At 27.5% G+C, this 27,274-nt stretch overlaps 4 protein-coding genes across 6 annotated transcripts; 2 read left to right on the forward strand and 2 right to left on the reverse strand.

Moving 5' to 3' along the window:
- Nucleotides 1-1,374: 1,374 nt before the first annotated feature.
- LOC113558477 (28S ribosomal protein S14, mitochondrial) lies at nucleotides 1,375-2,388 on the reverse strand. 3 transcript variants are annotated; one of them, XM_026963937.1, is made up of 4 exons: nucleotides 2,171-2,387; nucleotides 1,948-2,106; nucleotides 1,708-1,886; nucleotides 1,375-1,635 (listed from the first exon to the last, which is right to left on the reverse strand). In XM_026963937.1, the coding sequence occupies exons 1-4, from the start codon at nucleotides 2,243-2,245 to the stop codon at nucleotides 1,632-1,634; spliced, it is 417 nt and encodes a 138-aa protein (XP_026819738.1). In that variant the 5' UTR covers nucleotides 2,246-2,387; the 3' UTR covers nucleotides 1,375-1,631. The 3 variants fall into 3 exon arrangements, with proteins under 3 accessions (XP_026819738.1, XP_026819740.1, XP_026819739.1); XM_026963939.1 differs by having other exon boundaries at nucleotides 1,948-2,102; nucleotides 2,171-2,327; XM_026963938.1 differs by lacking the exon at nucleotides 1,375-1,635 and having other exon boundaries at nucleotides 1,704-1,886; nucleotides 2,171-2,388.
- Nucleotides 2,389-2,575: 187 nt separating this feature from the next.
- LOC113556320 (GRIP and coiled-coil domain-containing protein 2-like) lies at nucleotides 2,576-9,426 on the forward strand. The gene is made up of 17 exons (XM_026961187.1): nucleotides 2,576-2,724; nucleotides 2,869-2,947; nucleotides 3,108-3,184; nucleotides 3,582-5,028; nucleotides 5,094-5,176; nucleotides 5,241-5,384; nucleotides 5,792-5,982; nucleotides 6,129-6,354; nucleotides 6,423-6,590; nucleotides 6,846-7,052; nucleotides 7,114-7,346; nucleotides 7,413-7,593; nucleotides 8,147-8,326; nucleotides 8,378-8,474; nucleotides 8,538-8,740; nucleotides 8,808-8,916; nucleotides 8,985-9,426. The coding sequence occupies exons 1-17, from the start codon at nucleotides 2,692-2,694 to the stop codon at nucleotides 9,044-9,046; spliced, it is 3,720 nt and encodes a 1,239-aa protein (XP_026816988.1). The 5' UTR covers nucleotides 2,576-2,691; the 3' UTR covers nucleotides 9,047-9,426.
- A 4,433-nt stretch (nucleotides 9,427-13,859) lies between these two features.
- LOC113559011 (elongation factor 1-alpha) lies at nucleotides 13,860-17,356 on the forward strand. Its single transcript, XM_026964602.1, has 7 exons — nucleotides 13,860-14,018; nucleotides 15,116-15,263; nucleotides 15,327-15,674; nucleotides 15,744-16,004; nucleotides 16,075-16,350; nucleotides 16,413-16,700; nucleotides 16,766-17,356. The coding sequence occupies exons 2-7, from the start codon at nucleotides 15,120-15,122 to the stop codon at nucleotides 16,835-16,837; spliced, it is 1,389 nt and encodes a 462-aa protein (XP_026820403.1). The 5' UTR covers nucleotides 13,860-14,018; nucleotides 15,116-15,119; the 3' UTR covers nucleotides 16,838-17,356.
- Nucleotides 17,357-19,525: 2,169 nt separating this feature from the next.
- On the reverse strand, nucleotides 19,526-23,850 carry LOC113556774 (heat shock 70 kDa protein cognate 4-like). Its single transcript, XM_026961916.1, has 4 exons — nucleotides 23,711-23,850; nucleotides 21,536-21,808; nucleotides 21,322-21,470; nucleotides 19,526-21,259 (listed from the first exon to the last, which is right to left on the reverse strand). The coding sequence occupies exons 2-4, from the start codon at nucleotides 21,741-21,743 to the stop codon at nucleotides 19,637-19,639; spliced, it is 1,980 nt and encodes a 659-aa protein (XP_026817717.1). The 5' UTR covers nucleotides 21,744-21,808; nucleotides 23,711-23,850; the 3' UTR covers nucleotides 19,526-19,636.
- Between the last annotated feature and the right edge of the window lie 3,424 nt (nucleotides 23,851-27,274).

Here is a 27,274-nt window from a genome sequence, read left to right on the forward strand (position 1 = left end):
ACATTTTTAAAATAAGCGGCATCATAAATTTTAGTATGGGCAGCTGCCCACCTTGTTCATACGCTAGAACCGCCACTGCGTTCGACATGTAGTAAGGGGCCATAGTTATCAATTTATCATGCGCAAGGTGATCAATTGAAACTTTTGTATTTTATTTAAATTTGATAATTTTGTCGCACCTTATATAAGTTATATAGTTGGATGCCATACGTTTAGAATTTTAGATAGGCATGAGAAGTTGTTTGTATATGAGTACTGAGTAGTTGTGTATTAATTCTGAGTTTGGGGCGGTTATACCTAGCAAATAATAGTGATTTTCTATGAGGTTTAGAGAAGTACGTTTGGTTTTAATATGTTCCGCATAGGTAATACGTTTGTATACCAAATCAATTCAGTCAAGGGACGTAAAATATTTATAAAACGCAAAAAATATAACGTTAACGAATTTGTCCGTTTTAAATATTGAAAATTTTCTCGACACGACCAAAAATTATCACTATTTTCCGTGAACTTTAAAAAAACGAGTTTAACCTAAACATATTTAAGCTGACAAAAATTCTGAACTTTCAGTTACAGAGTTATCGTTAAAAAAAATCAAAAAAGTTTGTCTACAGTCACCATGTAAGCAGTGCCAGTCCGCAGTCATAAATGCTAATAAAAAAAAAAACTATGTATAAAAAGATGCTTATAACTATCTTCACAATTATAATATCAAGAGTAAACTTGTATAATATTCTTGTTTTTAAATTGTATTCACGGTAATATTAAAAATAACAGCATAGGTACAATATTCTATGAACTCTAAGAACTTATTGGTTTTTATTTTAAAAATAGAAATAATAAAAATATACAGAACTAATAAAATAGGTAATCAATTAATTTAATTTATAAAGAACAAAGTAAGTACATTATTTTTGTAAACATTTTTATGTATTTTAAACATGATACAATAATTGTATCACATACTTTTGAATAAGTATAAAAATCATTTAAAATAATTTATTGATTTAACTTAACTTTACATACATCAACAATATATTTTGTTGTTGAAATTCTTTATTTTTAATTTATTTGTAGTAAATATATCAATTAATCATTATAATTAAAATAATAACTATTAAAAATACAACTATTATGAAGATTGTATTGAAATCAGTGATTTACCTTGGATTTATAAGCATTATCAATAATATTTTTAGATACAAAATACAAATTATATTTTAAATTTTTTTATAGTACTAATACATTAGATTGTACCCGCACTAAAACAGTGTAGTTGTCTTACTAATGTTTGATAGGAACGTTTTTATCAGATGGACTTTAGGATGTTAGAAAAGACTGTTTCAATTTATTATACAGATACTTAAAATAAATTGAACACGTGATTTTATTATTTATTTTCAAATTAAATAATAATAGTTATCTGTACATTTATTGAGAAATGTAAAATTTTATACAATAAATTCTTAAACACAATTTAAGTATAAATTAATATTTTACAAAGGACCATCAAAATAATGCCAACAATTTTTTCTCATTCTACGACACCTTATTTTGTAATCCAGGCTTGAATGTAATCCAAATATATAAACTTGTTAGACTATATATCAGCAATATTTTTCATTTTGATATTACCTAAATAAAATAATTACATTAGTATATTATTAATTAATAATTAATAATTAATAAATAAATACATTCACTTACCACATTGCTCTCTGAACACCTGCTAATTTGTTATAATCAGCAAGATGTCTAAACACTATTCTACTTAAACGCCATCGTTTGACATTACCCCGAGGACGAGAAGTTACCTGACAACGTTGTACAATTCTAGTTATACTAGCATCCCTCGGACAATTGTAGATTTCTTTGTCAGCAATTTCCTATAAATATATAAACCAAAAATATAAAATTGCACCATATATTGTTTACATTTTCAATTACTTGAATTTCTAAAGGAATGATATTGTTTTTACGAAGTGCATTATAGCGCAGCTTGTACACGCCATATTCTTTAAGAGTATTTCTTTTCCGTGCATCTTTTTTCATTCTAAAGTCTGGCCATTTATTACGAATTTGTTGATTATAAGGATGTATACCTAACTAAATATAAAACCAGTTGATATAAATCATTTTTTGTCGGTCTAATAATTTTTTTTATACTTACACATGTTTCGTTCACTGGTGTTTGAAATTTAGCCAAAGCTCTACATCTCTGTAAAGCATTTATGATAAACGCCATTTTTATTTAATAATACCAGAGAAAAAAAATTTTATTTACTATGTAAGATAAATAAATTGAGATCGCGGTTAAATGAAAATGAATAAAAGAAGTAAAAAATTAAGACTGTTGGAAGACTATAGACATAGAATACTATGCTATAGATTTCGGTATCTAATTATTATTTATCACTTTATCAGTGATAAGTATTTGATAAAATTTACATATAATACTGACAATAAAAGTGATAATCAGTACTAGTAGATACTAATTGATGTGATAAGTACGGCTTAAACATAAATGAAACTAGTCAATAAACTACTACGTTTTTAATTTCATTAAAATTTATGGTTTAATCTACCAATATTTATTTTAATTAATTTATAATATTTAAAATGTTTTTTTTAAAAAACTTACGGATTTATTAGTTTTATTTTTTAAGTGTTAATAATTTTTAGGTACTTACTATGGAAATTTGTAATTCAGATGATAGTGATGATGTATGTTATAAAATGTATTACTATTACTGAAACTATTATTAATATACTATATATATATAACTCAATGTTATTCATTTTCAGATGTTACTTTTATAACTATATTACTTATAAATATAATATTCATATTTTTTTATGTATGTTTAGTTTTTACAAAAATTGTCGAAGGAAGAAATTTTTGCTAAATACCAAAATGAAATCATGCAATTAAAGAAAGAAAATGAAGGTATTTACAAATTAAGTTTTTTGATTATATGCCAATCTTCTGTTTGAAAAGAAAAAAGTTATTTTTCTTAAAACGTACTTAATTTAATTGATCATAATTAATAATATAAAATGTGTAAAACAAAAACAGATAAATTAATAATAATTGTTATTTTTCTTAGAGTTGCATAATAAAGAAAAAATTTGGGAAGAAAAATATTTTGACCTACAACGTTTATATGAACATTCTGAAAAACAGGTAAAATAAAATGAATTATTTAAATAATCATAAAAATTTTAAAAAATTTAAATAAAATCTAAATTAAGTAAATGTAAATTAAAAAATAGCACCTCCCTCCCCAAAAAAACCTATAATTTGCTTGCATTTTTTCACTTCTTCCTAACTTAATTGTAATTATAGTAAAATTCTAAAATTAATCTGTGTTAAAAGACCAATATTTCTTTCATTGTTCTTAAAATCTAAAAAAAAAATATATGGTATTGTTATTAAAATATTTATCTTATTACTTTCACTTAAAATAGTAATAAATCAATAATATTTTATTGAATTGTTGGGAAGAAGTTGAATATTTTCAATACATGATATTGCAATTATTACATTATAAATAAGTTCTTTAAATAATAAATGTTTATAGGAATTGCTGAATAAGAATAAAGAACTACAAGAAGCTGAATCAGTAATTAACAACCAAAAAGAAAAAATTCACATATTAATTTCTCAACATAAAGATGAAGTTGAAGCTTTACAGAAAACACTTCAAAGTAACAAACTTGCATTGGATGCAATGAAAAAAACGTTGGATAATGAGAAGGCATTTAGAATTTGCGCCGATCAAGAAAAAACAAATCTTAAAGAACAGATAAAATCTAATACAATAAGGTATAATTCTTTAGAAAATGAAAACAAAAAGTTAAATAGTGATAAATTAAAATTGGAAGAAGTTCAGAGTAAAATTAGACAACAATGTAATGAATTAATACAAAAAAATATTTCGTTAGAAAATCACTGTGAAAAAAGGGAGCAAGCGTTTGATAGTCAAACAAATGTAATTAACCAATTAGAAAACAATATTACTGCATTAAATGAAAAGTTAAATAATTATGTGGACATCGAAGAAGAAAATAACAAATTACTTAAACAAATACAATTGTTTTCTAAACAAATGGAAACTTATGAAAATGAAAGAGAAGTATATGTGCAAAGATTGCAAAATATGCAGAAAGAAGAAAATGTATTCAAATGTAATATTAAAGACTTAAAGCGAGAAATTGATGTAAAAAATGATGAAATCAACAACCTTATTGAAAATAGTAGTATTTTAAATTCGAAAAATTCATTATTATCTTCGAATATGAATAATTTACATACAAACTTCACCAATTGTCTAAAACTTTTAGATGAAATTTTTGACAATTATGTCAAAAACCATGTTAAACAAAATAAAAATGTTGAAAATAATGAATCATCATTAAAAATAGAACCTTTTATGAATGAAACATTTGACTTATTTGAACGTACTTTAGCTGAGTATAAATTATTTAAATTATCTTCTAAAAATTCTGAGATAATTTTAAAAGATGAAATTAACAAAAAAGAAAAAATCATTCAATCATTAAAAGAAAAAATAGATAACTATAAACAGGAAATCTCTAAAAGTGAAATTACTAATCTAAATGATTCAGAAACAAAGAATTCTATTGAGAACACAATTCATCAACAAAATTTAATTAATACCATTGATAATAGTCAACTAATCATAAATGCTGAACTTGAAAAAAACTTAAAATATATTTATACAATTAAGAATGAAATATTACCTAAACAAAAACTTATAGTATCTGAATGTAGGGAATTTATGTTTAAAAAAATTAAAGAAATAGAAAATTTAAATATTTCTAAAAATAATTTTATCGAAAATGTAAACCTACAAATTGTAAATTTAAAAAAGGAATTAGCTTGCAAAAATAACAACATAAAAGAACTAAAAACAGAAGTGTTACATCTAAAAGAATTAATAACAGCAAAAGATGTATTGTGTAATGAAATGGATATGGAATTACAACATTTAAAAGAAAATTTTGGTACTTTTGGAATCTAATTTAATACTAAGTTTTATAGATTCTTTTTAATATTTTTATTTGTATAGATGATCCAAATACTACATCAAAAGAAGAAAATATTTATAAAATACGTGATATAGATGAAAGTCAAGAAGATCGTTCGCAAAAGGTTAATTATCAAATTATAACTAATTATATAATACATTGATAATTAATTAAATTTTGGATTTTAGTTAAAAGCCATTGCTATAAAACAAAAAAAACAAATAGCTGATTTGAAACAGTCCATCGAAAATGAAATCAAGAAGCATAGTTTAGAAAAAAGTGAACTAATAAATAAAATCACTACATTGGCTGAACAAGGCAAACTTGCTCGAGTAAGATTTAAAATTAAATACAATTAATATTATATATCTAGACATATTTTTTTAGTGTTTAATATTTATGATTCCACGTTCTTTTTTAAAATTATATATTTAAAATATTAGTAATCATAAAATAATATTAATAAAAAAAAAGTCTTCATATGTTGATTGGGTAAAACTGTAAAAGTATCATCATTTTATCTTTTTTTTTCAAAAGAAAGGTTTATAAATTAAAAATGACTAATATACAAATAACATTTCTATGTAAAAAGCTAAACATATTTTGGTGAAAATTTAGTAAATAAATAATAAATCAGTAGTTTCTAAAACACAAAAATTTGTGATAAATATTCTATGGTAACATCCAAATTTACAATGTTGATATTGATATTCAAATATAATTTTATTTTATTTACTAGTGTTTACAGCAACAGTATGATATTAAATGTGATGAGTATGATATTAAATGTGTGGAAATCAAAGAATTAGTTAAAAAGTGTAAACAAGAAGAAAATCAGCTATTGGAACAAACAAAATTATGCACCGTATTAAAATCAGATATTGAAACTTTAAAGAATGACTTAACACATGCTCACAGTACTATAATTAGGTAATTTATTAATTTGTATATTGTATATAATTATATATATTTTAAATATACCAAACAATCTATATATATATTTTTTAAATAATTATAAAATGTATATATGATTTATTCTTATCATAGTTTTAATTATTATTTATATTTAACTTTAGTTTAAAAGAAGCAGATAAATCTTTGAATACAAAGCTTGATATTTTGAAGCAAGAAAAATCGGCTGCCGAAATACTAAAATCAGACAGAGAAGCATCTATTAAAGAACTTTCTAACAATTTAAAAGTCTCAAAGGATAAAATAAAATCCATGGAATCTGAATTGGAAAAATTAAAAACAGAAAAACAAAAAATTAATATTCGTGACCTTGAATTAAATTCTTATGAAGTTAGTAGTATTTTATTAAAATATCTATTAATCTATCATATTAATCAAATCTTTTATTGACTTTTTAGAAAACTTTAGATGAATTATCGCAAAAAGTTAAAGAAGAAAAACAACATAGTCAGAATCTAGAACAGGAACTTTCTAATGCCAACAATGTTATTGATTCTTTACATGAACAAATTAAACATTTAGAGCATATTGTTATTACTGAACAAGAAAGAAATGAACAGAATTTAGTAAGTTATAGAAATCATTCTTTCATAATCTAACTAAAATATTATAAAACTTATGTTTCTTAACAAACAATTATAAAATAATTCATAATAAATTTTATTTTATAATAACCCAATACACAAAATTGGATAATTAATCTTAAAAGTATAAAGAATTACCAATTGTATAATTTGTTAACATGATATATTTTTAAATTATATTTAAACATTCATCCTTTAGATATATTTGAAATTTATTGTTTTAATTTTTAATTTTAGCAACAAGTAGAAATATGTAGATTGGGGTTGAATAACGCTGAATCATTATTAAATGAAAAAGAAAATAATTTAATAGAATGCCGTGCTGCTTTAAATCAAGAAAAAATATTGAATACAAATTTGACTAATAAATATGATGAGTTACAAAAACTATATGAAACTGAAAAAGAAAATTATCAATTGCAACACTCACAGCTTACTGAAAAAGTAAATTTATTTTAATTCTTATTATTATAATGATCACTTTTGAAGTAAATTTTTTATTTAGATTCGAAGAATGCAAGTAGAAATAAAAACAGCAAATGAATCTATTTTAAAGTATACAGAAGAAAATCAAAGCTTACTTGATGAGTTTGAAGCGTATAAAGTAAGAGCTCATAGTGTTTTCCAAAAACACAAGCAAGACACTGTGTACCATGTAAAAGTTGCGGAATTGAGTGAACAACTACAAGAAGTAACCAAAACTTTAAATATATCAAAAATAAATTTACAAAGTGTATCGTGAGTACTTTGCAAAAACAAAATCATAATTATTTTTATTTTTACAAATTTAATTTTTTTTTTTAGTTCTGAATTATCTACTAAAAATATAGAAATAACTATGTTGCAAAAAGAAATAAATAAATATGAAAATAAATTAAGTAATTTATCAAAGACAATATCAACAAAAGACAAAGAAATATATCGTTTGAGTAATGATATTGTAAATATTAAATCCATATTGGAAAAAGAGAAGACATCTTTAAATGTTGGTTAAATATGATCAGATAAAATATATACTGTAGATTTCACTTAAAAGGGACACCAGTTAATTAGGACAATACTTCAATTATCAAAATAAATTAATAATAGTTTGAACGTTCACTACTTACATAAGCCATTTAATCAGATTATTGTGACATTTATATAAACTATAAACTATTATCCAGTAATATTTGTTTTCCAATCTTATTTTGAAAATTGTTGCCATTATTATCATCATGGTATAAATGTTTAATGTATGTTATTCAGTCTATCGGATGATACGTTTTTAATATTTTTTTTTTTTGTAAGTAGGTATTTTTATATATTATAATATATTTTTATAATTTTGTATTTTATTGCATTACATTTATTATTTATCATTACATAAATTATAAAAATATTCTTGGATATCAATAAATCATAACATAGCAAATAAATGTTATGCTTTTTTTAATTTTTGGATTTTTAGGATAAAATAACATACTACCAATGTGTCTCAATAAAGAGAAATCTACAGGATTATGAAAAGAAAAAAATGACCTTGTTTTAATTTATAGGAAACTATATTAAGTGAACGATCAGCACATGAAAAGGAAATTAATAGACTACAACAAGAAATTATTTTAGCTAAAGAAACAAATTCCAATGAAACAGAATCAAATTCTGTGATACCTGTTATTGAAAATAAACTTAAAGAATCAAACTCTTCAAATCATATTCATGATGATGATGAAATGGTTAGTATATGAAAGTTTATATTAAATTAAAATATATAAATATTTCTTTAGTTTTCAGATTTTGCAAGTTCAAATGAATCTGTTCGAAAAATCAGTAAATCAGTACTTATGCCTTTAGCAGATCTGTTATCATTTGATAATAATAGTGGTAATTAACTATCAGCTTTATACAACTTTGTAAATATTTGTAGCTAAATTTCTTATTTTATAGTTAGTGACCCAATTAGTGAATTAAACAATAGTCAGAAACAATTAAAACAATTAACTATGATGTTAAATGATGCTGAAAAAAACTGTTCTCGATATGAACAACAAAATAAATTTCTTAAAGAAGATATTAGACGATTACAGCGTAGTGTTGACAGACATAATGAAATACAAAATATGGAATATTTAAAAAATATAATTATTAAGGTATATTTTACTGTTAAAACAAACTTATTTATATTATACATTGTTAATTATAAATTTGTCTAAATAGTTTATTACTTTGTCAAGTGGAGTAGAGAAATATCACTTAGTACCAGTGATAAACAAACTGCTCAAACTTAGTCCAGATGAGCAGAAGCAAATAGAAACTATTGCTAAAGGTGGTAAAGTGATAAATAATTAATTTTATTTGATATAAGTATTAATAACTATTGTTTTGTGAATCTAGGATCAATATCAGACCAAACGTCAAGCTGGTCCAGTTTATTTACATGGTCACAAGGAACTTAGTTTACACTTTAAGTTTAAACTAAACATATTAATGAATTATTATAGAAGAATTTAGGTGCTTAATATTATTAATTATTGATTTTTCACATTATCTTGTATTCTAAGTATTATTATGTTGTAATGTTTCCCAAAATGTGATATAGTTTTTACATATTTAAATATACAAGGTTATTTGTTAAGCAATAAGCATCCTCACAATTTTTCAATTTTATTATATTATGATTTTTCATTGTTTTGTTAAAATATTATTTGAGAATTTTTATTTTTTCAAGGTGTATTTCAACTCTAATTGTTATACCATGCTTATTTATTTGTATTATTTATAAAATATTTTTATTTAAATTAATTTTACATCTGGCCAATTATTATATCTAAGCAAGTCATGAAAATTTCACATCATCTCATCACATTTTAATTTTTTGGAAATTAAATTTATATATTTAAGACCATTCCCTGCTATTTTTTCTAAATTGAAATCCAATTATTATACTTTAAATATACTAAAATAATATTTGTGTTTAGTATTTTACATTTCATCTTATGAGTTAAATAGTATTTTATCTGATATAATTAATATTATTGATAAAAAAATTATTATTATTGTTATAAATGTATTATGTACAATGTACCTACTTACTGTTTTATGATTCTTTTTATAAAATGTTTATTAATTTAATTCAATATGTATTATGTACACAGTCCAACAATAATGTATTACCTATAAACAATGTTTCTCTTGAATATATTACTACTTATTGGTTTTCAATAAAATAAACACACTTAGACACATCAAACATTCCTTTTTAAAATTATCTAGAAATGATAATTGTTCCTGAACAATAGAGATTTATCATAATACTATACCACTATATCTACTTCAGAAATAGGAAATGAGTTCTTATTAATTCAATTGACAAGAATACAATATCAAATCTATAAAATAAAATTATTGTTATTTCCATTCATACATTTTTTGGGTTAAATTATTAAAAATATGTATTTATTATATAATATTCTACAAAACTGTTGAACATGCATAGTCGTATGCTGTAACAAAATCATTTACATTTAGAAGCTCAAATAATATAATATAATCTATTCTATTCGATATACATACTTTGTTATCCGAAAGGATAGTAGGGTATCGAAGGCTGAAACCATTTAACTCCTCCCCCCTTTAGAATAATAGAAAAAGATTCCACTCTTGTTAATTATAATTTATTATTAATAAGTCCTTGTTACAAAAGATTATATCTTAGTAATCTATTCTACAGGACTCCAAAAGACACAAAGTCCTCCTATAATATTTTGTATGTTTATTGTTAATTAATTTTTATTATAAAACTAAGAATAAGATTATACTTATACAAGCTATATTTAGCTTATATTTATACTATTGGAGCATATCAATTTGAGCCAGATTTCTTTTATTTTATTTGTATAAATACTTCCCTAAATAGATGTATAATAAGTTATAATGTGGCGATATGAGTTTCAAATATATTCATATTAGATATTGCATGGACGCAGGTTCAATGATCCGTGCCTCCCTCAACCCCCCCCACCAAAAAATATGTTCTGGATCCGCGCCTGTTATTACATATAATTGATATTACCTATAAATTATAATATAGTAGTTCAACGGCATATTTATAGGAGATGATATAGGGGGAGATCAATTTCTTTACTTTATTTTTTTTTGTGAAGATCAGGTTTAAATAGTACAGTTGTAACTTATAACTTTATTATCCTGTGGGCAGAGGTGTATGTAGAGGGGCATTGGGAGCAACTGCCCCTAGAGGCAAAATTGTAGGGTTGGCAATTTTTTTAGTATATTTTCAAATACCTACTGCACGATCAGTCTTTTTCAATATAAAAAAAAGTAAAATCATACTTTACATTTAATATTAAAGAAGAATAATACTAAATGCATTGGCAATATTTACTACACAATATGATTAGGTATATATAATAATTATTGTATTAATATTTTTGCTGCCAAACGAACTCATCGAAAGTTTAAAATATTTTATTATTTATTTTTATAATTGTAGTTTATTAAATGTACACAAATTGTATTTTTTTTTTGAGGGGGTTGGTGGGAGGATGGGCCAAATTATGTTGCCCTGGGTTTTAAGTTGTAACTTTACCAAATGCGCCCTTGCATCAGAGCGACTGGGCTGTGGCCTTGATTAAATATACGTATGTATACCTATGCCCTTATTATGACATTACGATTACACATTAATAATAACAAAATTAAAATAGGACCAGTAAATTATGAATTGTGTTTAAAAAGCAAAAATCAAGCATTTATTTAATAAATAAATAAGGAAGAGTGAAATTGACTAATTGACTATGTTTATTTATATAAAATGCCTTACACGGAGATATTGTTGTTAAAAGGCGAGCTACCTATATACTGAATTTTATTTTATGATAAAAAACTATTTTTGGCTGGGATCGAGAACATTAAGGGCATTTATACACATTCTTGGAGGGACTATTATTAATTATATAATTTATATTAACACTAAAAAAAATATTTCATATTCCTCTTCTCAAGTAAATCCTATATACGTTCCTAAGTAGTACTTCATATCAGAACTACTGGCGTCTAGCTAGCGGTACGAAACTTAAAAATTAACTCAGGCTAAATTAAAATACAACAACCACAAGTATCCATTTCAACTTTCGTATAATAAAAAATGTAAGTCTAATGTGTAATTGTTTAATTTCCAAAACAATATTGATAGTGATGGACTGAACTCCAGCCTATTCCAAATTATAGGAATCATTTTTAACTTACATTTTTATTACACAATCTGTTGCAATAATATTTTAAATTATGAAAACGAATAATAAGCGACTGTGAATGTCTGTGATACCTATGAAGAAATAAACACGTCTCGTAACTAGCGGCATGAAAAGTCTTTAAATTGAGGAAATTTAAATTTGTATCAAAGTTTAAATGCTTACGTTATTACTTTCTTATTGAAATAATTATTTATACGATTATATTACATTACCTATAGGCTATATTACTTAATATTTTATACCCAAATTTCTAAACAAACAACTAAATTAGTCTAATATATATTATTATATTTGTACGATAGGTATGCAAATTTATAATATCTCAACACTATTTGTTAACTAAAGCAAGTCGATTATTATTTTCAATAATAATTGTTCAAATAATTTCAATATTTTTTTCATATTATTTATTATTATAAGTTATGCCACATTACATAATATATGTACCTATAAGTTGATAATGTTGATGTATAGACATATAATAGGTAGCCATAAATATAAAAATATAGACCACTAATCTACATAATTTAGTAGTAATCTGAAATTTAAACTGTTGAGATAATGTGACTATCATAATTTGTGATATGAAGATGAACTTCAAATAATTAATTGATTACAATTCAGTAATATTGGGTGTTAGTAAATAAAATATAAATGTGGAAACGGTATTTACAATACGGTAGTTACAATGCGAGTTTTGATTGATTTTGCCAAATGATGGCAGAATCTATATCATATCTGTATATTAAAAAGAAATTTAGATTCTAAGATGTCAGATCGTACTCTAAGAGTAAATTACTTAATAATTCACGAGTCACGACTATTTTCGATGGAATAGATTTTCCTGGGACCACGAATTTATTTTTTTTAGGTGAGCATTTTAGTCCCAATATTTCTTCCACGTTTAAATATTTTATTTTAGATAACACTACAAAGAAAAATACAGGTAGAATATATAATTATGAGAGAAGGTTTCAATTATAAATTTAAGTATATAAAAGTCGAGTATCAAAATATTCGAACGTTAATTGAAATTTTTATCCAATAAGATCAAATTCTTTAGCTATTATTAGTTTTTTAAATATCCAAACAGGTATGATCAATTATACAATAAAAATGAAGACTTAAAAACGTATGTGTAGAAATAAAAAATATTTAGAAATCTTCATTTTATTTAAAATTATTTAATTATTACGTGTTTTTAAAGCTATATTTATAATTTATATTTGATTTATTTAACGTTAGGTATAAATATATAATAATTTAATATTATTTTTATAGGTATTTGTGGTATTTGGTACTAATTTAGTAATTTGTATTTAATCAATAATTAATATCGGATTATTCGGATTATTGTGTAATAGTTATTTTACTACGCTTAAAATAAAATTATTTCAAACCATTTAATAAAGCGGAAATGGGAAATGGAGAATTGAGTAAAATGCGTACTTAAACAAATTAACATCTAATAGCCCTACATTCAAAATTAATGGAGAATATACCTAATAATTATAAATTCAAAATTGATAACTTTTTTTATAATGTTTTTAACTTCGAAATCACGGTCACGTGTAAACCACGTAGTAAGTATTAAGTACAACATAGCTACATAGCCTAGGTATGTTCATTGTTCATATTTTCATAACACGGTTCCAGAACCGCGGTACATGAGAATGTTTAAACATTTCGAAAACAATTTAGCAATTACGTGTCCCTTGGGTTGGCAACAGCTACAGTGCCAGTAACACTATAGTACTGTCGTCAATTAATCTAGTGCCCATTGTCAGAAAATGGAACTTTTGATTTAAAAAAGACCCAAAAACTATAGTTTGGGCTAAATAAATACTATTTAAAAAAATTAAAAATATTTTACGAAACAAAACCGTTAAGTTTTTGCTTTTAAATGGTATTAAAAATGCAAAATAAATTAATTTGTTTCGGTACCGGCGCGCCGGCGGCCATGTTTCTCGTTTGACCACCACCCTAGTCCGGTGCGCTACGTTAGGATCGCTCTCTTTCTGTGTCTGCTCTGCTATCGTCGTGTGTGCCGCTCGTCGATTGAACATTTTTCCACCGCCCGTATCGGCTTCATAGTCTTACAGAGGATTTTCATCCATTCGAATCTGAAATTTTGATCGCAAGTCAACTACAAACTGTAAGTAAAACTATTTGATTCTATTTTTCCGTTTTGTTTTTACCATATTGACTCGGAAACTTTGTAACCGCATTCCGCCGGCCGGCTGGGATGCCGACCTGTGTCTGCGTTCGTTGCAATTTTTTCCCGTTATGAGGTTAACCGTTCTTTTCTCATAGTACGCGTCTATTCAAGTAAATGCCGTCAATTTTCGGTTGCTTTTTGAGATATAAAGAATTTTGGACGTAAATCTTAATCGTATTGGAGTTGCATGAATTCTTCCGGCTGCTAACATCGATTTTACACGTTGCTGTATTAAGCGTTCTCTGTTGTGTTCTTTGTGCCTTTTGATGCTAAATTTAAGTAAACCACTCTTTATAAGGGTAATTTTGAAAAAAAACTTCTCAAATTCGTTAAGTCCCATCGTAATTCCCGATGATCATGTCAACTTTTTTTTTTGTGTATGTGGCAAATATTGCACCGGTTTCAAATTCCTCTTTAAATGATTTTTAGACTACAGTTATCGAATACGTGTTTACAGTCACTGATTTGTCGATTGTAAGTCTGTAAAACTCCGTTAATAATATAATCTCCAAAAATGTTAGTATTAAATTCAGAATAAATTTGATTTATTTGCGACTGATTGCTGGCCACCGGCCATCGGTTGGTACCATTGTCATCATGACACATGTCTAGAGATGAATTGGTTAGGATACGATGCATTTTCGTTAATCCGCTTGATGATATACGTCATTTTTCGGTTCATTAACCTTGTTGCATTTTTGCATTTCCGTTTTGACATATATCTCAAACATTTTAAACTTCAAACGCAAACCCGACTTACATCTACATCACGTATGTACACGTGGAAGTTTTGATTTTTTTTAATTTGTACGGTTTTAATCTAGATAATAACATACTACTACTTATCTCGACCTATTTATATAATCGTGTTTACTATTTCTGATGAGTTCATCATTACTAATCAGCAATTTATTTATCTTATTTATTTCGTTTTAAATTGATCAATATTGAGGTGTTTAGTCTATTTCCTGTTTCACTTCCTTTTTTTTTTCTCTATTTTATTCACGTTTTGTAATACCAAAATATTTTTTTAGAATCATGGGTAAAGAAAAGGTACATATTAACATTGTTGTCATTGGACACGTCGATTCTGGTAAATCAACAACAACTGGTCACTTGATCTACAAATGTGGTGGTATCGACAAACGTACAATTGAAAAATTCGAGAAGGAAGCCCAAGAAGTAAGTCTTAATTTAGTAAATATTTGATATTGAATGAATATTAATTTTTAAATATGATTTTAGATGGGTAAAGGTTCTTTCAAATACGCATGGGTATTGGACAAATTGAAGGCTGAACGTGAACGTGGTATCACCATTGATATTGCTTTATGGAAATTCGAAACTGCCAAGTACTATGTCACCATCATTGACGCACCTGGTCACAGAGATTTCATCAAGAACATGATCACTGGTACTTCCCAAGCTGATTGTGCTGTACTTATCGTCGCTGCTGGTACTGGTGAATTCGAAGCTGGTATTTCTAAAAATGGACAAACCCGTGAACACGCTCTATTGGCTTTCACCTTGGGTGTGAAACAATTGATCGTTGGTGTGAACAAGATGGACTCAACTGAACCACCATACAGCGAAGTAAGTTTTTTAATTCTTAATTTATGGTGATTACTTACAACTTACTAATTTGTGAATTGTTATTTGTAGGCCCGTTTCGAAGAAATCAAGAAAGAAGTCAGCAGTTACATCAAGAAGATTGGTTACAACCCAGCTGCTGTTGCTTTCGTTCCCATTTCTGGATGGAATGGAGACAACATGTTGGAAGTTTCCGACAAAATGTCATGGTTCAAAGGATGGAATGTTGAACGTAAAGAAGGAAAGGCTGATGGTAAATGTCTGATTGAAGCTTTAGACGCTATCCTACCCCCCAGTCGCCCAACTGACAAGGCTCTCCGTCTCCCACTCCAGGTATAAAATTATATCAATATGTTTTAAACAATCCTGTAATCTACAGTTTCTAACCTCTGTTTATTTATAGGATGTCTACAAAATTGGAGGTATTGGAACAGTCCCAGTAGGTCGTGTCGAAACTGGTTTATTAAAACCTGGTATGGTTGTTGTCTTCGCACCTGCAAACATCACCACTGAAGTTAAGTCTGTAGAAATGCACCACGAAGCTTTGGTAGAAGCTGTTCCCGGAGACAATGTTGGTTTCAACGTAAAGAACGTTTCAGTCAAGGAATTGAGACGTGGTTTTGTTGCTGGAGACACAAAGAACAACCCACCCAAGGGTGCTGCTGATTTCACAGCCCAGGTAATAATTTACATCTATATTTAAATGATGACATTGTTAATAATATGTATCAATATTTTCAGGTTATTGTATTGAACCACCCTGGTCAAATTTCCAATGGATACACTCCAGTGTTGGATTGCCACACAGCCCACATTGCTTGCAAATTCGCAGAAATCAAAGAGAAGTGTGATCGCCGTACTGGTAAAACTACTGAAGCTAACCCAAAGGCAATCAAATCTGGAGATGCTGCCATCATCAACTTGGTACCATCCAAGCCCTTGTGTGTTGAAGCTTTCTCAGAATTCCCTCCCTTGGGACGTTTCGCTGTGCGTGACATGAGGCAAACTGTTGCTGTTGGTGTCATTAAGGTAAATTTCAACATTTTATCCCTTTTAGTTGTACATTTTATAATTTTTTTTTTCAACTTTCACAGAGTGTAAACTTCAAAGATCCATCTGCCGGCAAAGTAACAAAGGCCGCTGAAAAGGCCCAGAAGAAGAAATGAATAGGCGTAGCAGTAGCGCACACACGTCCTTCAGTTAGGTCAAACGAAAGTTGGCATAGGTGTCAGATACCATCCCAACTTCTAATACTATCCAAATGGCTGTTACAACCTTGTTTTCACCGTAAAGAATTTCGCAGGAAAAAATCGTGTTGTGCTACTCAATATCATGATAACTTTGTTTTTTATTTTTTATTTTCAAGAATTTTTAAATTTTGTTTTGGTTATGTTTAACTGAGTGATAGGGATGACATAATTTTAAAAATATTTTTTTCTAGTTAATGTATTTATGATGCATTATAATTTAAAAAATATTTTTTTTGAACTTAGTTTATATCATTCTATGAAGTTATAATTTGTATCTTTTACATTTATTTTTTTAACATGATTTTAATTACTGCATCTATGACTACAATCCATTTGGCCCAACTGAAAGCATTAGCCGCCGTCTATACTTTGTGTTTACATTTGTCTAAGAACATCAACAAATAAAACACTTAATAACTATTTTCTTTCCATTTATTGATTTGTTTTCATTTATTAATTTGCAGCTTCCCTACCTTTTGTTCCTATTATGTCTGTTACTTTGTTTATTGCCTATATTTGTCCAATTCAATATACGAGATTGAAAAATGTGCAATACATAAACATAACATATCCCAATATAGTAGTGTATAATAACAAATCAGATGTTTATAGTATCTAATATAATGTAAATAATATCTCAATTTAATATGATCATTGTTGAGTAATTACGTTGTATTTTGTCTGGGATATATTGCTGATCATCAATATGGTCTTGCCTGGTTATAATAAATTGATTACAATTAAGAGTTGTTCAACCGGATATAAGTTATTATCTATATTATATGTACCTACATAGAACCGATGTCTTTTGACATAATATATGTTTTTACGGTAATTCTGCTCATTTGTATGATGCTGCATATCTTTTTTCAAATCCATTTTTTGTAGACTGCAATTTATAGTTCACCATTAACAGCTTGAATTTCTTTTATTTATAAACATATAAATAATTGTATAATATTTCAATGATGCCTATTCATAATGATAGTTCCTTTTGTTTCATTAAATCAAGACCAACATTTACATTCCATATCTTAAGGTATTCTCTAACTTTGGATAATATAATTTTAGTAAAATTGTTGCTCCATTGTCTAAAACACTGGACAATGTATTAAAAAAAAGAACCACTGGTAATCATAGACGGAGTATACAAAATGTAACAATTATCAAGTGATTATTTTTTTTTATTATTATTTCAAATTTTTTTTGTGTAAGTAAGCAAAACGCTAACTGTCTGTCTATGGTACTTGAGTAAAATGTAAAATAAACCATAACATACCATAATTGTGAGTTTGTCGTTTTTGATGTCAATTATATGTACATCTTAATTCATAGTTTGTGTTCAACTTCATTATATGATTTGGACAAGTTCATACTTACCTAAGGTTTTATTACGATTATTAATGAGTAATGACTACATATTAATATCAATTTATCATATATTATCTACTCTATATAATTGTTAAAATATTGCTGTGGGCTGAATGGGATATTTTTGGGGTGGAGGGGTCATAACTTTCATGTCAGGATAGTAAGATTCTCACCCGGATCCGAAAAATCACCCAATATTTTATTATTTATTTATTTAATTTTCTCATTGGGCAGGAAGATAATAACTACATGTTTATATTAGAATTAATTACGTATGTCAGCACTAAGAAAAAGAATACTTTTAAGCGTATTCAATCATACTTGATTAATTTTATATTTAATGCATTTAACATTTTTAAGTATTTAGTTAGTTTTGCCCAATTGTATCTTTTGTCTAGAAGATATGTACGGTTTTTAAAATGTTAATATATCAAGTTTATTATTATCATAATATCATTAGCATACTAAAAAAGGTTCCATAGGCAAAATAAACATAATCAGACAATTGCCTTTCAAATTATTGTATGCAGCCACCGGCCACCACTAATAGTAATATCAACATTTTTTTAAATTCCAAAATAAACCAAAATACTAGTAACATTAATTACATTAATTGAAAAATAATCGTTTTATCATAACTATTAAATTCAATTTATTCTTTAATGTTAACTATAAAATAGCAAAAATATGTTTTGAAGATACTAAATATATTTTTGGCAAATAAAATTCAATTTTTTCTTAATTATTCTACATTATGCTAGGATTCACATATATTAATGTTAAGTCAGCTTCTTAGCTAGGGCTATAGGCGCCACCAAGAATTTTATCAGGGAGGTGCATCGTGCAAGTAGGAGGTATACGCTAATTTTTAAATAATACTTATATATGTAATAATTACATAATTGGTAAATATGTAATATAATATAGAGAATTATGCATAATAAAATAGTTTCAATACCATTCAATAAAGCCAGGGGATGCAAGTGCACCCCCCTTACGGTGCCCATAGCTAGGGCTATCAACTTATTTAAACTATTTGCTGTTTACTTAACTTAATAACATACATAATTAGTAAAAAAGTATTATTCATACTCAAACAGTATCAAAATGTTCAACTTATCAGAAAAACACATAATACAAATATAATTTGACAGGTCCAATTTTTGGTTTTCAACTTATGTTTTGACTACGTTTAGTTAACAACAGAGGAAATATTTATTCAATAAGGCATGGTTTAAGGTAAAAAAAGATTTATTAAATTATAACAAAAAGGATAAATTACCATTGTTTTTCAATAAGGAATACATTTTAATTAATATAGGAATGTGCATATTATTTAACTAATTAATCAACTTCTTCAATAGTTGGGCCAGCACCTGCACCAGCAGCTCCAGCACCACCATCACCGCCTGGAAAACCTCCTGGCATACCACCAGGGAAACCTCCTGGCATACCACCAGGCATGCCACCAGCACCACCAGCGCCGGCATACAATTTAGTGATAATTGGGTTGCAAATGCCTTCCAATTCTTTTTGTTTGTGTTCATATTCTTCCTTATCTGCCAGTTGGTTAGCATCCAACCATTTGATTGTTTCATTAACTTTTTCCAAAATTGTGTTCTTGTCAGATTCTGGGATCTTGTCCTTGATTTTCTCATCTTCCATTGTACTCTTCATGTTGAAACAGTAAGATTCCAAACCGTTCTTGGCAGCAATGACATTCTTTTGTTGTTCATCTTCATTCTTGTATTTTTCGGCGTCATTGACCATGCGTTCGATATCTTCTTTGCTCAAACGTCCCTTATCGTTGGTAATGGTGATCTTATTTTCTTTGTTGGTGGATTTTTCAATAGCACTGACGTTCAAAATACCATTAGCATCGATGTCGAAGGTGACTTCGATTTGTGGGACTCCACGTGGTGCAGGGGGAATAGCAGTCAACTCGAATTTTCCCAACAAGTTGTTGTCTTTGGTCATGGCACGTTCTCCTTCATATACTTGGATCAGTACTCCAGGTTGGTTGTCAGAGTAGGTGGTGAAAGTTTGGGTCTGTTTAGTGGGGATGGTTGTGTTACGCTTGATGAGAGCAGTCATCACACCACCAGCAGTTTCAATACCCAAAGACAGAGGAGTGACATCGAGCAACAACAAATCTTGGACTTCTTCAGATTTGTCTCCATGCAAGATGGCTGCTTGTACAGCGGCACCGTAAGCAACAGCCTCATCGGGGTTGATGGATTTGTTCAATTCTTTGCCGTTGAAGAAGTCTTGTAACAATTTCTGTACCTTGGGGATACGGGTAGAACCTCCGACCAATACAATGTCGTTGATGGCAGATTTGTCCATCTTGGCATCGCGCAGAGATTTTTCAACGGGTTCCATAGTGCTACGGAAGAGATCGGCATTCAATTCTTCAAAACGAGCACGGGTGATGGACGTATAGAAGTCAACACCTTCAAACAATGAATCGATTTCGATGCTTGCTTGGGTAGACGAGGAAAGAGTACGCTTTGCACGTTCGCAGGCAGTCCTCAAACGTCTCAGGGCCCTCTTGTTGGTGGTCACGTCCTTCTTGTACTTGCGTTTGAATTCTTGTACAAAGTGGTTGACCATTCTGTTGTCGAAATCTTCACCTCCCAAGTGAGTGTCTCCGGCAGTTGACTTGACTTCAAATATTCCATCTTCGATGGTCAAGATGGACACATCAAAAGTACCACCACCCAAATCAAAGATAAGAACGTTGCGTTCTCCAGATGTCTTTTTGTCAAGACCGTATGCAATGGCGGCGGCTGTAGGCTCATTGATGATACGCATAACGTTCAAACCAGCAATGGTACCAGAATCTTTGGTAGCTTGACGTTGGGAATCGTTGAAATATGCAGGTACAGTGATAACAGCGTTTGATACTGTTTTTCCCAGGTATGCTTCGGCGGTTTCCTTCATCTTGGTCAAAACCATTGATGAGACCTAATACAAAATTTAAAAATATTAATATTTATTATTTAATTTTTAATCAAATTAAATATTACCTCTTCTGGAGAGAAGACTTTGTTTTCTCCTTTGTAGGAAATTCTGATTTTAGGTTTACCGCCATCACTGATTACTTCAAAAGGCCAATGTTTCATATCAGCTTGTACTGTAGCATCTTCAAAGCGTCTACCAATCAATCGCTTGGCATCTATAAAATTAAAATATTGTAAAACATTAAAAAGTCAATAAAAATATTAGTAGCTTAATATTTACCGAAGATGGTGTTGTTGGGGTTCATGGCGACCTGATTTTTGGCAGCATCACCAATAAGACGTTCAGTATCAGTAAAACCGACATAACTGGGTGTTGTACGGTTTCCTTGGTCATTAGCAATGATTTCTACTTTGCCGTGTTGGAAAACACCCACACATGAGTAGGTTGTTCCCAAATCAATACCAACAGCAGGAGTTTTGGCTGCCATTTTAATTGGATAGTGGTTGTTTTGGTGAATATTAGGAATAAATTAGAGCTGTAGATTAACTTGTCCTAGAAAAAAATGTAGTTGGTTTTTATTATATACATTTAATGATTATCCTGATTAATCATTTAAAAATCAAATCATTCGGATTCAATATCAGATTTTAGTATGTATCTTAATATTACTAAAATTAATTTTAGTATAAAATTTAAATTTTAAGCCAAGGGGATCTTAATTTGTTATTACCTAAATAATTTACTTTTCTGTAGTAAGAATGATACAATAACACATTACATGATAGATTAACAATATTTAACTTAGCCTTAAATAGCACTCATTAATTTTTAATGAGTCACTTATATTGTGTTATTTGTTTATAATAATACACTATTAATACCAATATTGGTGAACATTTAAATATAAGTGTTTTTTTAAGGTTAATGAAACTAGCCTTAGATATCTAAATGTTTTTAATTCAAATAATTAGTTTTTACAATAGTACCTATACGTATTAGAAAGTTTTACAAAAAAGTCTTGTTTGACAGAACTTCATGATATTGTTATTTCTACTCAAATAGAAGGTCAAACACTCTAAACATAATTTATGTTTATGGTTCCCAAACTGTGAGGCACAGAGTAAATATTAACAGTTCACTATACAGTACTAAACTAATAAAGAATGCTGTTTAATTTATTCAAGGGGTGTGTGTGAACTTTTATTCTATTAATTTTGGGAATGTTTCAAGCAAAAAAAAAATGAAGGATAGTGTAACTTGGGAAATATATTAAAAATCAGTAGATCACAAAAAAATAAAAAATAATTAAGACATTATTTAATTTGTTTAATATAGTTAAGCAGTATTAAAATTGACATCATATTAGTCAAAACTGCAAAAGCATTTACTATTATTATTTATTAACCTATTAATGAATTATAGAGAATTATATTCACATTACATTATGTATAATTATGTGTACAAAAATGTTAAATAATATCTATTTAATAATTAAGTATAAACTTATTTTTCTCAAACTAAATTGTTAATATAGTTATCATGAGCCATGACACATTGGTTTATGATTAAAGAATAATTAATGGTACTTTATAATAGCTGTCGGTAGTCTTGTATAACAGAAAAGTATCTAATTAATTATTTATTTTTAAATGTATACCTAAATATATGTGTGGTTTACTATGTTACAATGGTATTAAAAGCATCACTGTAGCTACATCAACCAAGAAAATAGTTTGTTTGATCATTAAATATTAAAAAACTATTTTCGCATTTAATTTCTTGAAATATATGACAGCATCAATTTCATAACAAAAAATTCTTTAAATTGAGATAATTTTGTTTAAAAATTATTGTATAATAGTGTATTGTTATGAAGCGTTGTACTTGATTATATAGTATATAACAACTTAATTTAGGTATGTAAATTCGTTTGACGTATTAAGAGATCGTTAATTCAACTAAAAAATTAATATAAACCTATTAAATAGACTGTATTAAATTTATTTACTCTCTTGCTAAATGTCTGAATTGTATGAAAATATGCAATATATTATTATACTAGTGATACCTATTTGGGTTTTTTTGAATATTAAAATAAATTCAATATACCAATTTGTTATTAAGTAATAACAATATAATATAAATGAAAATCAATATAGATACAATTACAGTAACCGAACATAGTAACATTGACGGCGGAAGTGAAACCATTTATAAGAAAAAACGTAAATGACCAGAACTGTCTTAAGTTGATAAAACTGCAGTTGTGGTCGCGCGGCCATTGATATTCGACACTGTCGGAAGTCAAGATAAACGATCCCGGGTACCGGCAAATACTCAGTAGTCAAAATAGTTTAGTGAAAGTATAAGGTTTTACAGTGAAACAATGCAGATAATAAATTGGACACGTTTTGCTAGATTATAAGCAATTGTTTGTAAAAATGAATAACTTACCCGACAGAGCGACAGTAAAACAACGAACAAATGAGTAAAATGCAAATGAGCTGTTTCCAAGTTGGCGGTTGAATAATGACTAGTTCGCTTAAGCTTCACTGTAGTAGTAGTAGTAGTAGTGGCGGCGCGTAACGAAAATACAGAATATTCGATAACCCGAATAACTCACCCCTGGGTCATCGTTCCGAATTTCCGATTGGTGGGTTTTTGATTGGCGGGTGAGTTCCCTTTCCAGAATCGTAATGTCGAGAACTTTCTAGAAGATGTGTATTATAGACAGTCACTGTTATTACTATTATTATTATTGTTTTCGTTCATGGAGTAAAAACGATCAGTGTGGCATCAACAAAAGGAAACAAAAGACATAACCACGATGTTGTCGTATTGGACATATTGTCGAGTACTGAGTGGTCATCGTGACTTCGTTCATTCGTTGTATTATTTGGAATATTTGGAATTTGAATCTTTTACATAGTTGCATCAGTCTATTTAGTATTTAAGACTGATGTTCATACTACCTATACATTATGAAATATGAATAATAATACATTATAACTTAATAAATATAGTGGTCATGAGCTCACGGATCACTGCCTTTTGTTCTAGTTATTTTTTTTTAAATCGAATCAATATAAAAATGGTATTTTTTCAGAACCATATTTTTCATGAACACTATTCAACATCACTTTAATAGAATTATTTTTTTTTTGGAACAATTATATTGCATATTTTTTTCATGAAAATACTTTCTAAAAAACTGTTTTAAAGGATTAGTATAAATTAGATTTCTATTTTAGTCACACTATTCTCGCATAGTCGCATTCACACAGTATCGTAAGAATCGTGACAATATTTTAGAGTACAGAAAAAGAGAAAAATATTGTTCAGTTGTATACTATAGAGAATTATAGATACAATTTAAACCGTAATAAAGCAATTATGTAAAAGTTATTAGGTATGATATATTAGATTGGTAAAATATTACGATTTTCGGGCTTGTTTAGTGAGTAGTGAGTGAGAAAAGAATTGTATTTGTATTCATTATTTCTTAGTTTTTTTATATTATCTCAATAAAAGTATATAGTATTATACTGGTTATAGGTGCGTTGAAGCAGCCACATAGAAAGATACATCGTCGTACGTCCCCCAAAAATTTTTCTGTTGAAATTTTAACAAAAAAGTACCTGGGTATAGTCGTATATACATTGGTTTTACCATCGATTATAAATACTGGTATTTGGTATTGAGTTATGAATTAATTATACTAGTATTGGAATAATAATTGCATTTTAGCTAACACGCGATTTTTTTTAATACATGTATTTCAAGTTTGCGCAAATCATTATCGTCTGAAGTTAGCGATTTTACGTTTTTACGCATGCGCACAAAGCTTAACTGCCGTGCGCCGCGTCTGTAACAAATTTTCAAATTTTCTTTTTTGAGATTAAGTATTTTTATTCTATTCAAAACTTAATAAGGTATACCCAGGAGCAGACTGCCAGGGAGGCGATTAGGCCCTCGATCATGTCATGTTTTTTTAAAATTTGAAGTTAAATTTAAGTTTGTATTTTAAATAGAATGTTCTAATTTGTATAATTTTTTAAAACATAAAAGTGTAAAAAAGTTGAATTTATATAACTATTGACTAAAAACATTTACATCTAAAATATAATATAAATATAATATTCCAGCAATCGCTAATTATAGTCGTGCCTGGCAAAATCCAATCTTTTCTAATTCTCAACAATGTTAGCTTGTCACGAGAATGAACCATTTTTTTTAAATTTCTATAGTTAATTATGCTTAATGCTTTAGTATTTAATATCAATGGTATAGACTATAGGCAATGACTAATGATAATTCAAATGTACCTAATAACAATAGTAATTAGTATATCATATATTAATATAACTAAAATTAAATTGATATTCTTAATAGCTATTCCTTTGCAAGATTAAGTTGAATTGTATTATTCACGATTTTGTGAATTAGTGATGTACCGACTGCCGATGTACGTAATTATAGTTATTGACGCAGCCGGAGATGCCTCAAAACCGTATTGTGTACTCGTATTTCCCATTCCTAAATTAAGATATTCGATGGTACCTAACTGTTATCGCTATTCGATAGCACACACGTACAAAATAATATGTACAATATTACTTTTTGGAATAAAGTATGATCTGTATTTTTCATATTTGTGTTAGGCTAATCCATGAACTAATATCTACTAATATCTAAAATGGTTGTTCGTGACTTTGCCCATTGGCCATTTAGCGTCTACTAGATTTTAATATTTTTAATTTCACTAATTTCAGTCATTTTGGGAATATCGATCGTTTTACTGTTTTAGTCCTCATTGCAATAAGTTTGAAACAGTAAATTACAATACACTGATACGTATTATTATGTATTATTATTATGATATTTCTATAAATTATATAAGATCTAGTTTTATAAAGTTACTTTTAGAGTACCAAATATTTTTATATTAGTTTTATATATAATTTTATATTAGCCTGTATTTCGTAGTTAACTATTAACATTTATCTTAAAACTTTGTTCTGTTTTGTTTTTTTTTTAAGGTAATATTAGTATTACTGTATGAGGTTTACAAATATCAATAAAATGTGTATAACCCATATGTATAAGTCACTTCCATTGTAAATTTCTTATTTCGTTTTTGCCTTGAAAGCTTGAATTTCGTAGAAATTGTACATCGAAAAAATTATGTCAACACTAAAATAACGTTAATTATTATGGACCGAAATAGTAAAGTAGTATATATTTCTTCAATGTGTCATGAGAGCATGTGGCTTATAAAGTTAAAAATTACAATTGTATTTTGTATTTTTTATTATTATTTTATCTTATTTATTAACTATATAAGATGTAACATGTAACAAGACTACCTATTTAACAAACTTCTAATACAAATGTTACTGTGGTCGTGGTGGGCCATATACGTGGGTCGCCACATTACTATATTTGTTATTTTGGTTACTAAACTATATTTACTAATACTATGATTATTCTATAGGTATTCATCATCTTGTAGCTGCAGTTGAGTTTTACAATTAATTTCAACTTGTCAATTTATTTGTAAATTATTTTTTCTATTAATATTTTGTATACTGAATCCCTTAAATCTTTTACGTTGCAAAAAAACAAGAATAAAATAAAATATTATAATTAAATAGGTATATACTGTTTTGAGATGAGCAGTCTAATCTAATAAAAACCAAAAACATCATTACATTCGTTAATGAGTGATTATCTACCAAATGATCAAAGAGATCACTTTGGGATAGTTGATAAAACATTAAAAAGTTAAATACATAACAAAAACAATGAGAATATACTTGTGGGCTTGTGGCATTCATACAAGCACAAAACAATAATTTATTTAAGCAAATGAATCCATTTTAATAAGAAAAAAAATTATATTATACTATTATAGGCATAAGCACTAAAGATTACATTAATCTATATTAAATGTGATTTATAAACCTAAAAAATATTATCAATATGAATTTATGAATGATTATTCTTATTTTGTTTATA

Source organism: Rhopalosiphum maidis, chromosome 4, assembly GCF_003676215.2.
Source record: "Rhopalosiphum maidis isolate BTI-1 chromosome 4, ASM367621v3, whole genome shotgun sequence".
NCBI lineage: Eukaryota > Metazoa > Arthropoda > Insecta > Hemiptera > Aphididae > Rhopalosiphum > Rhopalosiphum maidis.

Coding starts and splice junctions, on each gene's coding strand:
- LOC113556774 (XM_026961916.1), bottom strand. CDS start 21,743: ATGGCAGCCAAAACTCCTGCTGTTGGTATTGATTTGGGAACAACCTAC. Junction 21,471..21,535: donor CCCCAACAACACCATCTTCG/GTAAATATTAAG, acceptor TTAATTTTATAG/ATGCCAAGCGATTGATTGGT. Junction 21,260..21,321: donor AAGTCTTCTCTCCAGAAGAG/GTAATATTTAAT, acceptor ATTTTGTATTAG/GTCTCATCAATGGTTTTGAC.
- LOC113559011 (XM_026964602.1), top strand. CDS start 15,120: ATGGGTAAAGAAAAGGTACATATTAACATTGTTGTCATTGGACACGTC. Junction 15,264..15,326: donor TCGAGAAGGAAGCCCAAGAA/GTAAGTCTTAAT, acceptor ATATGATTTTAG/ATGGGTAAAGGTTCTTTCAA. Junction 16,351..16,412: donor CTGCTGATTTCACAGCCCAG/GTAATAATTTAC, acceptor CAATATTTTCAG/GTTATTGTATTGAACCACCC.
- LOC113556320 (XM_026961187.1), top strand. CDS start 2,692: ATGGAAATTTGTAATTCAGATGATAGTGATGAT. Junction 5,029..5,093: donor ACATTTAAAAGAAAATTTTG/GTACTTTTGGAA, acceptor TTATTTGTATAG/ATGATCCAAATACTACATCA. Junction 7,347..7,412: donor ATAAATTTACAAAGTGTATC/GTGAGTACTTTG, acceptor TTTTTTTTTTAG/TTCTGAATTATCTACTAAAA.
- LOC113558477 (XM_026963937.1), bottom strand. CDS start 2,245: ATGGCGTTTATCATAAATGCTTTACAGAGATGTAGAGCTTTGGCTAAA. Junction 2,107..2,170: donor CACCAGTGAACGAAACATGT/GTAAGTATAAAA, acceptor TTTTATATTTAG/TTAGGTATACATCCTTATAA. Junction 1,887..1,947: donor TCATTCCTTTAGAAATTCAA/GTAATTGAAAAT, acceptor ATATATTTATAG/GAAATTGCTGACAAAGAAAT.